At 34.8% G+C, this 13,756-nt stretch overlaps 1 protein-coding gene across 1 annotated transcript; it reads right to left on the reverse strand.

Annotated features, from left to right (window-relative positions):
* Nucleotides 1-11,568: 11,568 nt before the first annotated feature.
* Nucleotides 11,569-12,702, reverse strand: LOC18045420 (heavy metal-associated isoprenylated plant protein 28). Its single transcript, XM_006436904.2, has 3 exons — nucleotides 12,662-12,702; nucleotides 12,085-12,160; nucleotides 11,569-11,995 (listed from the first exon to the last, which is right to left on the reverse strand). Exons 1-3 carry the CDS (start codon nucleotides 12,665-12,667, stop codon nucleotides 11,604-11,606), a joined length of 474 nt encoding a protein of 157 aa, XP_006436967.2. The 5' UTR covers nucleotides 12,668-12,702; the 3' UTR covers nucleotides 11,569-11,603.
* Between the last annotated feature and the right edge of the window lie 1,054 nt (nucleotides 12,703-13,756).

Raw genomic sequence — 13,756 nt, forward strand, 5'->3', positions numbered from 1 at the left:
GACCCAACCCGCGTGTGTGCTATGACATGCCACGTACGACTTAATTGTCATCGCCCTCTATGTGATATTTGTTTTCACTTTCTTATACTTTTCATGAAAACAATGCTACGGCGGATAAGCTAGCTAATCTTGGTGTGCATTTTCATGAGTTTACTTGACAGAGACAGTTGCCACTCACTTGCCAGGTGATATTTAGACTTGGCAAAATCTAGGTCCTGTCCGGGTTTTGGTGTAGCCCGGGACCGGATCGGATGAGTGAAACTCAAGACCGGACCCAGGTTAAAACCCGGTTTTTCTGGGTGCGGTCCGGGCTCAAGCCCGGCATCCCCAGGCGGGGGTTTTTGATCCGGGTTTCTAAGCCCGCATGTGATAACATCAATTTTTTTTCTTCAATTTTTTCTTTCATTTCTCTAATAATGCAAATTTTAGAAAAGAAAATAGTCAAATAAACTCATTCAATCTCAAGCTTTAAAAAAGAAAATAATCAAATACAAATATATAACATGCTAACAATACAAATTTTACACAAATAAGAAATAAAAATTGTTTCAATCTACTTTTTAATACCTAAATTCATCCAATTTCTAATCTAAATTCATTCAATCTATATAAAAAATAAAATAAAATTCAACAACACAATAAATCTAAATAACATTCAACATATCATAAATTCATAATTATATATATAATATATAATATATAATATATTTATATTTATATTTATATTTATATTTATATTTTCTTTTCTTTTTTTAATTTATTAAGAAACTGGGTCCAGGTTTGAGTTCTGGGTTTTTGGTGTTGAACCTGGACCCAAGCCCAAAAATGTCTGGTTTTGAAAATTTCAAATCCGGGTCCCCTTTTTTTTGTGTATGCGGTCCAGGAATTGCCCGATCCGAGCCAGATCCGGTCTGAACGAGCTTTTTTGACACCCTTAAACTGATATTAGGCAACTTTTCTCAGAAGATGCCAATGGTCTTCCTAATTAAAGATTTCATTAATTCTAGCAGGTCCTGTATGTTGGCTTTATCATGCATTTACTTTTATTGTAATGCTTTGGCACCATTTTGTATTAGTGTTACGCATTATATAATGGGTAATACTCATTATATAATGAATCGCTGCAAATATTTCTCTCATCTCTTGGTAAACAATAGAGATATCATAGATTTAATACTCGCTGTAGTATTGTTGTAACGTAGCTCATCATAGTACCGCAGGCGTTGCTACATAGGTTAGAACATAGGTTCCCTTCATCAGCATCCACAAGTGTTGCGAAAAGCCAAAGGTTCATTTGATCCCAATAATTCATTGAGTTGATTAATCCTTCTTTAAACATTAGTAATTACCCATTGTACATGGAAAATATTGTACATGTACTTTGTAATAGCTATATTTTACGGATGAAAGTGGAATTAATAGCTCTGACTATGCATCCAATAGTAATACAAAACATGAAATGTTGTTGCAGTAAAAGGATTGAAATAATTAATGTAAAAGATATGACAAAAAGAAATTATTGGCTGCTCCAATAATAAATTATAATATATTGATATAATTAAAAAATTACAGTTACAAATTCTTGAGACAATACAAACATTCTGACTAGGGATGTTAATTGTACCCGCAAATCCGCAAACCCGCCCAAACCCGCCCGTTGCGGGCGGGTTTAGTATTATAAATTAAAACCCGCACATGGATGCGGGTGGGTTTGGTATTAACCTTATATCCGGTGGATACCCGCATGGATATCCACCAAACCCGTAATATTTTTTTCAAATATTTTTAATTTAATTTTAATCTTAAAATGTATAAAGAAAATAATGTCATTAATTAAATTACCAAATAGCCAAAGGCTCAAAGTTGTGTATGTGTGTATGTGGCCTATATCCTATTCTAAAGTCATAATCTAAAGAAAACTAAAGACGTTTTCCTTCGAATTAATATTTGAAAATATTAATCTTAATTATTATTATAGGCATTGTGTTGGATGGGTGCTTATGGTGGTGAATGAAATGAATATCTTCTCTTGGAGCTTGTTTTAAATGATAATATGAAATGTAATTATTATTTTTAGATACTAGTTTGTGTTTTTTAAATGGATTTGTGTAATTTATACTTAAATTTGAGAATTTGTGTTGAATTGATGTGGAAATTTTAAATTTTCATTTACATTATTTAAATACAAAATTGAGTATGTTATATGGAATTTGAGGTTATTATTATAAATTTATATATTAAACATTTGTGATTTTAAATACGGAAACCCGCAAAAAATCCGCCGAATACCATTGCGGGTTTGGTAATTGTTAAAACCCGCTGCGGGTGGGTTTTTGTAAAAAAATTAAAACCCGCTGCGGGTTGCGGGTGGGTTTGATAATTTAAAGTTTGTGCGGGTTTGGGTTTGGTAATGGCAAACCCGCTGCGGGCGGTGCCCATTGCCATCCCTAATTCTGACCGAATAATAAACAATGATATATCTCATAATTAATTTAATATTTATTTTAACGTACTAATAATTAATAACACAAATTTATTATATTTATTAAAGACATTTTACATAGTTGGTGTTGCTTAAGAACTATAGCACCTCAATATCGAACCAATCCTTAGCTTCAATTTATAGCGAATTGTCTCTTGTGCAGAATTATCTCATCCAAAGGACTGATACAAATTAAAACTTAAAATGGTGAAGGTTACATCTGTTGGGAAAATATGCTCTTTAAAAGCATATGTGTTTATTTAATTGTAATAAATAATTTTTCTTATTAATAAAATAAATGAGGTATTTTATTCAAATATCTTAATTGCATTAATATTTGTATTAAAGTCCATTTAATCATATTATATGTATTTATGTGATCACCATGTGAATTCACAGAAGACATAAATACAAGTTATCTTATGATTAAATAAATTTAGTTCGCAGTTGATAAATAAAGTTGGGCACTTTATTTAGGTATAGACTGTAATAAATTCATTGAATGATTTGTCTTAATCATGTATGAATTTATTGATGTAGTACAACTACATTGAACAGGATCACATATGAGATTTAATTAACTTTGTAATAACTGTCAGACTTATTAAATCTCATAGGCGTTGATTTTATTGTAATCTTAATCTTGAGTTAATTATGATTTCATGATTGTGATTGTTATTTCATTTGAGTTACCAATGGGCACGACACATCCTTGTGGTCAAGATTACCCGGTATCTTGGTGGGAGCAATTATGAGTATTGGAGTTATGCATTAACAATATAGAATTTGTACAACACATCTCTTGATAGGTTTTCGGTACTTGATCATAGAATTCTCTGGCCAGAGTGTGTCAACATATTTAGTATGTTGAAAATGATCATTAGAGAAAACCAGTAAGGATCAAGGAATAAGATGTTATTAAATTGATTGGACAGTTGAGATATCAATTTAATTAACGATGTGGTACAAAGGATTGTGCAGTAAAGAAATCAATGTGGCTTGGGACGAATTATTATTCGAGCATACAATTATGGAAGTCAGTTCCAATCTTTTAGTGGAGTAGATTTGGAATTAAATAATTGGGCTAGTTTAATTACAGGCCTAATTATTGTAGCCACTATTGTATGTTCCCAAATGATCCCCGGGTTAGCTCATTTAATTGACTGCACCACTACTGGACTAATAAGTAAGATAACTAGCTATTTGGGTCAAAAACCTAAATATATCATTTAGTGGGAGGCTCCATTTAATTAGCTTTTGTGTAAGGGGCCTTATGTTATTTTACAAGGTGGGTCCCTTATTGAAAAAGCAAATAACGTGGGTTTTGTTTTTTGAATTATTTGGAGCCTAGGGTTTTCACTAAAGGGTGATATAAAAGGCTTATTTTCTCTAAAGAAAAGTGGGAAGCCACTTTATACAAATCAAAGAATAAGATTTTTCTCTCCATGATTGAGAGAAAAATTTTCTCGTGCTAGTTGCTTTGGTAGTGATAAAGGCGCCCACACGTCAAGTGCAGATCGAACCTGAGTCATAACCTGGAAGATCATTGGTGACAGTTCGTGATCTAACAAGCGTGGTGGTGACAGATCGTGATCTAACAGGAGTGGTGGTGGCAAATCGTGCTCTAGAAGCCTAAATCACTTCAGTGGAAAAGCCAACTCGGATTTTCAAGGTACGATTTCTAGAATACGAATTCTTATATATTATATGAGAGCGATCTTCAAAAGGTTTTATAAAAATTTAAAAACCTGATTTTTCTCCAACAATTGGTATCAGAGCCTCCTCATATTAATATATAAGAATTTCGTATGAAATTAATCTTGAAATTTATGTATTAGAGTGGCATAATTTATTCAGATATATATTATTTGTTTAATATATGAATAAAGCATGTTTTGGTTTGTCTTAATTCATGGTTAGATTTTCCGTTGTATTTTTTCTTTGGATCTGTAACAAGAGGGGTGGTTTTTTATCATTATGTTTCCCTCTTGATTTATTTTACAGTTATAGAATTTTTGTAAGCCAAAATTTGGCCTAGGAAATTTGTAAATTAATCTCGGATGTCAGATCAGAGGAAACGGAGGCCGGAAATTTCAGAAACATGCTGCCAGCAGCCACGAGCAACAGCAGCGCGCGCGGCCCGCGTGGGCAGCAGCGCGCGCGTCCCGCGTGGGCAGCAGCGCACGCTGCACGCCAAGCAGTTGCCGCATGCGCGCTGCAAGCGCGCTGTGTGCGCAGTGGCTTGCAGCTGCAGCACGCGACCAGCAGCTGCAGAGTGCAACCAGCAGCGTGAGCAAGGGCTTCCAGTTGCGCGCGCGTCGGTTGATGTTTTCCGGTGTGACGGCGGCAGCAAATCGGCGTCGGAGATGCATGAACAGTCGCTGCCCTTTGTGGAGATGGCGGCTGGGGAAGATGAAAGAAAGAAAAATATGATTTTAGGGTTTCATGGTTTTTATCATGGAGATCCCTATGGTTTCATAAGTTTTCTTTTGGGCAGAAATGTTTCAATTTTTTGCGTTTAAATCCAAAAATAGTTTTGGGCTTAAAGAATCCTAGTTTTAGGCCCAATTAAAATTTGGGCTTAATGGATTAAAATGCATAGATAAAATTGAACACATTAAATTTATTTTTGGTCCAAAAGTTTTATTTTAATAAAAACAAAATTTAATTATTTATTTATTTTCTTTCAAAATTAAAATTGGACCAATTATAAATTTAAAAGCCTAATTTTTCCTAATCCATTAACAAAGACAAGATTATGGAAGATGGACATTGACAAGAAGCCCAATGAAGATTAGGCTTAGGGTTAATGTATTTTTCATTATTAGGAAAGCCATGAATTAAGATTATTTAATTGCTTTTCTATATGTTATGTTTTGGATGATAACATGCCATGATAACATGTCATATAGAATAGGTAGTGCCACTCTATGCATAATGATACATGTCATTCATTAATAATGAATTTCATTATATTGTTTGAAATTTGCATATGCTTAATAATATTTGATATCATCTAGATAATATTATAGGAAGCATGCAATTAACAATATGTATGTTTTAAAAAGGAAAAACCAATTTTAAAATATTGAGTGGGAGAGGGAAAATTTAAGATAATTTTCCCACATGCTCCATTGTTAGTTCAATAATAAAATTATATATATACCTCGACTTCATGATACGGTGATGCTCCCTTCGGAGGGTATATATATTAGATATTTTATTTGATGAACTTCTTCAAAGATAAAATTGAAATATTTTTCAATCGATTGTTCACCCCAACGGTGACTATTGAAATGAAAAATATCTAGATTGAAACAATGGTTATACACTCAACTAAAATTTGTTATTAACCTTCCCAACGAAGCTCTGTTAACAAATTTAGGCCCAAAAGGATAACGATAATTATTTATCATGTCTCTACATGAAAGTAAATAATCAAATGGGTAATTGGGTCTAGTAAGTATAGACATGACTTCCCCACCGGATAGCTTGTCAAAGCGGAACTAGATTATCGTTACAATAAATTAAAATGCATTTATGGTTTTATGCATTTTTGTCATTTATTGTGAATATTGTTTCAAATTATTTATGCATGGATGTTTTATTTTTCAGAAAATGTCTTCCCTCAGCCCACTTACTATTATTCTAATTCAAAATAAACTCACTGGAGAGAACTATATAGATTGGAAAAGAAATCTATTCATTGTCCTGACTGCTGAAAATTATAAATATGTCTTAACCTAGCCATGCCCTCCAATTCCAGCGGATGATGCTCATAGAAATCAGAGGAGGCTTTATGAGAAATGGCAAAAGGCCAATGAAATGGCAAAGTGCTACATTTTAGCCTCGATTTCTAATATTCTGCAGACCAAACATCAAAACTTGGAGACTGCTACTGAAATAATGGATAGTCTCCAACAGATGTTCGGGCAGAGTACTCGCTCAGCGAGACAAGCAGCGCTGAAAGGAATTATGAACAGTAAAATGGGGAAGGGCACAAGAGTTCGTGATCATGTCCTCAAAATGATGGACTATTTGAATGAGGCTGAGATTCAGGGAGCACAAATCGATGATAACTCAAAGATTGACATGGTGCTAGAATCTCTACCAGAAACATTCAAGGAGTTTAAGGTCAATTATAACATGAACAAAAGAAACATGACCTTAACTGAACTGATGAACGAACTCCATTCTGCTGAAGAGATCTATCGTGCTGAGAAATCTCTGGGAAGCATAAATATTACTGAAAAAAGTTCATCTTCTAGGCCTAAGCCGAAAGGCAAAGGTAAGAAGAAAGCTGGGAAAAAGAGACCGTCTACCAAGCAAGATGGCAAGCCGAAAGGCAAATGCTTCAAGTGTGGACAGAAAGGTCACTGGAAAAAGGATTGCCCTAAGATTGTGAAATCAGGTATGGGAAATCTTTTTGTAATTGAGGCATGTTTAGTTCAGAATCCTATTGACACTTGGGTGTTGGATTCAGGAGCAACTAATCATATTTGTAATTCACTTTATTGGTTTCAAGAAACCAGGAAAATAAGTGAAGGAAGCGTCAAGCTGCAGTTAGGGACAAGACAGTTCGTGTCAGCAGTGAAGACTGGATCTGTTTTATTATTTTTTAATAATGAGACTTTAGTTTTGAATAATTGTCTTTATGTTCCAGACATTAAGAGGAATTTAATTTCAGTAGCTTGTTTGTCAAAGTAAGGGTACACTGTAAATTTTGGATCCTCTGTTTCTATTTTTCATAATAAGAGACTAATTTGTTCTGGTACATTGGAAGATAATTTATATCATTTAAGTCCAATGATCCATTCTATGCATGACACAGTGATAAATAATGATGAGCATACACATTTATCTAAGAAAAGAAATATTTCTTCCAACCAATGTTACCTCTGGCATTTACGCTTGGGTCATATAAACCAAAATAGGATACAGAGAATGATCAAAGATGGGCTCTTGGGTCCATTAGAAAATGAATCATTGTCACTCTGTGAATCCTGTTTAGAAGGGAAAATGACCAAAAGGCCATTCTCGGCCAAAGGAGTACGTGCAACAGTACCACTTGAATTGGTACATACAGATGTATGTGGACCAATCAATGTACAAGCTCGAGGAGGTTATGAGTATTTCATCACTTTTACTGATGATTACTCAAGATACGGTTATGTTTATCTGATGCGTCATAAGTCTGAAGCTCTTGAGAAATTCAAAGAGTATAGGGCTGAGACAGAAAAGCAATTAGATAAGAACATAAAGAAACTTCGATCTGATCGAGGTGGTGAATTTCTCTCAGGAGATTTCAAAGAGTATCTGGTTGAAAATGAGATTATATCTCAATTGACTGCCTTGGGAACACCACAACAAAATGGGGTAGCTGAAAGAAGAAATAGAACTCTTTTGGATATGATGAGATCTATGCTTAGTTATTCGTCATTACCAATCTCTTTTTGGGGACTAGCACTGGAAACTGCAGTTTACCTTTTGAACTTAGTTCCATCTAAGTCAGTGCCTAAAACCCCAATAGAATTATAGTCAGGTCGCAAACCAAGTTTACGACATGTCCGTATTTGGGGATCACCAGCACATGTGCTGAAACCAAAGGCAGACAAAATGGATTCACGTTCTGAGGTTTGTATGTTTGTGAGGTATCCCAAAGGAACAAGGGGAGGTTTATTTTATAGTCCTCAAGATAGGAAAGTGATCGTGAGCACACATTTCACTTCCCTTGAGGAAGACTATATGAATAACTTCAAACCTAAGAGTAAGGTAATACTTGAAGAACTGTCAGGTGATCAGGTTGATGCTCAGCTTTCAGTGCCTGTTACAGAACAGGAAGAACAGCAAAAACCAGATGATCAACACAGGATTAACCCTGAACAACCATCACTTTTAGAACCTCGTCGTAGTGGGAGGGTAACTAGGTTACCTACAAGATACATGCTTTTGGGAGAAACCTATACGGCTATCTCAGATGAACATGTACAAGATCCCACTAGTTACAACGAAGCTCTAATAGATAGAGATGTTGAATTTTGGAAAAAGGCCATGAATCAAGAAATGGAATCTATGTATTCCAATAAAGTCTGGGAACTTGTAGAGGCACCAAATGGGGTAAAACCTATAGGATGCAAGTGGATCTACAAGAGAAAAAGAGGAGTAGACGGAAGGGTGGAAACATTTAAAGCAAGATTAGTAGCCAAAGGGTTTACTCAGAAAGAGGGAATCGATTATGAGGAAACTTTTTCTCTGGTTGCTATGCTTAAATCCATCAGGATTCTACTCTCCATTGCTGCAGTGCTAGATTATGAAATTTGGCAAATGGATGTCAAAACTGCCTTTCTTAACGGGCATCTTGAAGAAAACATCTACATGCAGCAACCAGATGGATTTATACAAAAAGGCCAAGAACACATGGTATGTAAGTTGCAGAAATCCATTTATGGATTGAAGCAAGCATCCCGGTCATGGAACATCAGATTTGATCAAGCGATTAAATCGTTTGGATTCATTCAGAACATTGATAAACCATGTGTGTACAAGAAAATTCAAGAAAAATCTATAGCCTTCCTAATTCTTTATGTAGACGATATTCTCCTAATTGGAAACGATATAGGAGTATTGACTACAATAAAGAGTTGGTTAGCAAAACAATTTGATATGAAATATCTGGGAGAGGCAAGTTATATTCTTGGTATCAAGTTACTACGAGACCGAAAGAATAAAACTTTAGCATAAAACTTTAGCCTTGTCTCAAGCGGTCTATATCGATAAGATATTGGCTAGATTTAGCATGAAAAATTCCAAGACTGGTTTATTACCATTCAGACATGGAATTACATTCTCTAAGGATCAATCACCTAAAACATCTGAAGAGATAGAGAGAATGAGACGAGTTCCCTATGCAGAAGCTGTGGGAAGTCTCATGTATGCCATGCTTTGCACTAGGCCAGACATCTGTTTTGCGGTAGGGATGGTTAGTAGATATCAATCTAATCCTGGACCTGAACACTGGACTGCGGTCAAGCATATAATGAAGTATCTGAAAAGAACTAAAAATTATATGCTTGTGTATTCTGGTGATGAACTCATTCCAGTGGGTTATATTGATTCTGACTTTATGTCAGATAATGATTCTAGAAAATCAACTTCCGGCTATGTGTTTACTTTGGGAAGTGGAGCTATTAGTTGGAGGAGTGTGAAACAATCTTGTATCGCAGACTCCACAACTGAAGCTGAATATGTGGTTGCATCCGAAGCTGCAAAAGAAGTTGTATGGCTCCGCAAGTTCCTACAAGATCTTGAGGTGGTACCTGCTGTAACTGCACCCCTTAAAATATTTTGCGATAATAGTGGTGCGGTAGCTCAATCTAAGGAACCAAGGAACCACAAGAAACAAAAACATATTGAGAGGAAGTATCATCTTATAAGGGATATAGTGCAGAGAGGTGATGTGGAGGTTACTCAAATTGCGTCACAGCAAAACTTGGCAGATCCATGCGTGAGATGCCAAATATGCTTTGAGAGCTAGTGGGAGATTGTTGGGAAAATATGCTCTTTAAAAACATATGTGTTTATTTAATTGTAATAAATAATTTTTCTTATTAATAAAATAAATGAGGTATTTTATTCAAATATCTTAATTGCATTAATATTTGTATTAAAGTCCATTTAATCATATTATATGTATTTATGTGATCACCATGTGGATTCACAGAAGACATAAATACAAGTTATCTTATGATTAAATAAATTTAGTTCGCAGTTGATAAATAAAGTTGGGCACTTTATTTAGGTATAGACTGTAATAAATTCATTGAATGATTTATCTTAATCATGTATGAATTTATTAATGTAGTACGACTACATTGAACAGGATCACATATGAGATTTAATTAACTTTGTAATAACTGTCAGACTTATTAAATCTCATAGGCGTTGATTTTACTGTAATCTTAATCTTGAGTTAATTATGATTTCATGATTGTGATTATTATTTCATTTGAGTTACCAATGGGCACGACACATTCTTGTGGTCAAGATTACCCGGTATCTTGGTGGGAGCAATTATGAGTATTGGAGTTATGGATTAACAATATAGAATTTGTACAACACATCTCTTGATAGGTTTTCGGTACTTGATCATAGAATTCTCTAGCTAGAGTGTGTCAACATATTTAGTATGTTGAAAATGATCATTAGAGAAAACCAGTAAGGATCAAGGAATAAGATGTTATTAAATTGATTGGACAGTTGAGATATCAATTTAATTAACGATGTGGTATAAAGGATTGTGCAGTAAGAAATCAATGTGGCTTGGGACGAATTATTATTCAAGCATACAATTATGGAAGTCAGTTCCAATCTTTTAGTGGAGTAGATTTGGAATTAAATAATTAGGCTAGTTTAATTACAGGCCTAATTATTGTAGCCACTATTGTATGTTCCCAAATGATCCCCGGGTTAGCTCATTTAATTGACTGCACCACTACTGGACTAATAAGTAAGATAACTAGCTATTTGGGTCAAAAGCCTAAATATATCATTTAGTGGGAGGCTCCATTTAATTAGCTTTTGTGTAAGGGGCCTTATGTTATTTTACAAGGTGGGTCCCTTATTGAAAAAGCAAATAACGTGGGTTTTGTTTTTTGAATTATTTGGAGCCTAGGGTTTTCACTAAAGGGTGATATAAAACGCTTATTTTCTCTAAAGAAAAGTGGGAATCCACTTTATACAAATCAAAGAATAAGATTTTTCTCTCCATGATTGAGAGAAAAATTTTCTCGTGCTAGTTGCTTTGGTAGTGATAAAGGCGCCCACACGTCAAGTGCAGATCGAACCTGAGTCATAACCTGGAAGATCATTGGTGACAGTTCGTGATCTAACAAGCGTGGTGGTGACAGATCGTGATCTAATAGGAGTGGTGGTGGCAGATCGTGATCTAGAAGCCTAAATCACTTCAGTGGAAAAGCCAACTCGGATTTTCAAGTTACGATTTCTAGAATACGAATTCTTATATATTATATGAGAGCGATCTTCAAAAGATTTTATAAAAATTTAAAAACCTGATTTTTCCCCAACAACATCTTACGCAATTAATTAACCTCAAAGAGAGTAATCACATTACAGTACAAGCGTGAGGATTTTCATCACTGAACATGGCACCAGTCCGTTCATCAAAGATATGAGAATAAGGTGCCTGCTGATAGTAACCAAAATCGCCGCTGTAGCCATGCTTTTCATAATTGTATGAAGAAGAAGGCTGCTGGAACATGTAGTTGTATGCGATTGGAATCTGGCTATGATGATGATGCTGGCGCTGCTGCTGCTGCTGCTGCTGCTTATAATAGTAGTGTTGAGTGAAATTTTGGTACTCTGGATTGTAAGGATATGGCCACAGCTCCGCTCTCCTACCAGTCTTCCTCACTGTTTTGAGAACCTTCTTCTGGTCTGCCCAACCCATTACTGTCACCTTTTGCATGGCCATATCAATGTCAACGTCGTCCACTCCTGCAATCCAATCATCAGATCATTGCTTGAGACGTGTCAATTTACCAGATGATCAAACTAAATAATCACTTATGTATATATGTATATACCATCTAATTTTTTAAGAGCCTTCTTAATCTTGGTCTCACAGCCAGCACAGTCCATATGCACTCTCATCTCTACGATCTATTTACAGGCAAAAACCGATTAATAAGATGAACAAAATTACTTGCATTAATACAGCTTATGGTGGTCAAGATACACATATTTTTGGTAAAACGTCGCTTTAGTCAATATCTTTCTTTATTCTTGTGTATATTAACCAAAAAAGGGAAGTGGCAGAACTAGAGCACATCCATTAAAAAAGTTGCATCTTTTGCATGTGACATATATGCTTTTTCTAACTTCATGCTCAAGATGTTGAGAAATCACCTAGAGCACTTTCTGTAAAAGTGCCTAATAGACACTTCTTCAAAAAGCAAATCGAAGATCTATTGACAACGAAAAATAATATCAAGCATAATCCAAAATGAAGCAGCTACATACCAAGCACTCAAAACTTGGCAAAATTGCCAGTTTCCCACAATTATATAACACAAATATGTTCATGCACATAAGTCCTGAACACACGACAGAAGCAGATGTATGAATTAATAGAGGAAGAGAATGAAGAGAGAGGGCTCGAACCGTCATGTCGAAGAAAGTGATTCTGACTTCTGTTGTTATGCTTTGAGGATGAAAATATATTGAGAAAACAATCTATATATACAGAATTGTAGATAGATCACAAAGAATCATTTTTCTAACTAGTCCTTGTGAGAGAAGATACGCGGGATAAGATAGAATATTTTACATGAATATGTACACACAGTCCCCACAGACCTAAAGCAGCGTTAGCCGTTAATATTTTCAACTTGCTTCCAAGCAAGAAAACTAAAGCAGCGTTAGCCGTTAAGATTCTGAGGAAAGTGCAACGCAGATGCTTACAAGTTATATGTAATATGTAAATGGGGCTAATGCTATTGTGCTAAGCAAACGTTACCAACCCTTACATGTAAAAAATAGGTCACCTCATTTCAAACATATGTAATTATAGAGGAAATAATAGGTCTACTTTTATTATTATTATTTTAACGCATATTAAAAAGAGAATATCCAATCTATCAACTTCCAGTCATAGCAAATAGTATATGCTATGTTTAGATGCTGGTATTTAAGTAACCGTGTTAGTAGTGAGTAAATTATTATTGATGGAAATCAATGTGGTGCAGGTGTTTGGTAAATTACATGACGGCGACCTTAAATCCTTCAATGGAAATTGTCTTTGTATAAATTATTTTCAGCAACCATCGAAATTGTTAAGTCTGGTCGAGTTTTCTTAATTAAATTAACAGAACTTTTTATTTATTTATTTATTGTCTTTTGGTTGGAAAGACATTCAAAATCCAGCAAGTGATGAGGTAACTTACAAATATAAAACAGAATATTGGCAACTTGCATCAGTATTACCCGTCATATAACATATTATGTTACCCAATCATATAATGTTTTAAAAAGTTTCTAGTTTGATTCCTAAATTAAGATCTTCTATTTGACTAATTCCTGCGGTCATAGCATCAATGGCGCAGTATGATTACATTGATAGAACTTTTTATTTATTTATTTATTTATTGTCTTTTGGTTGGAAAGATATCCAAAATCCCGCAAGTGATAAGGTAACTTACAAATATAAAACAGAATATTGGCAACTTGCATCACTATTACCCGTCATATAGCATATTA

Source organism: Citrus clementina, unplaced genomic scaffold, assembly GCF_000493195.1.
Source record: "Citrus clementina cultivar Clemenules unplaced genomic scaffold, Citrus_clementina_v1.0 scaffold_4, whole genome shotgun sequence".
NCBI lineage: Eukaryota > Viridiplantae > Streptophyta > Magnoliopsida > Sapindales > Rutaceae > Citrus > Citrus x clementina.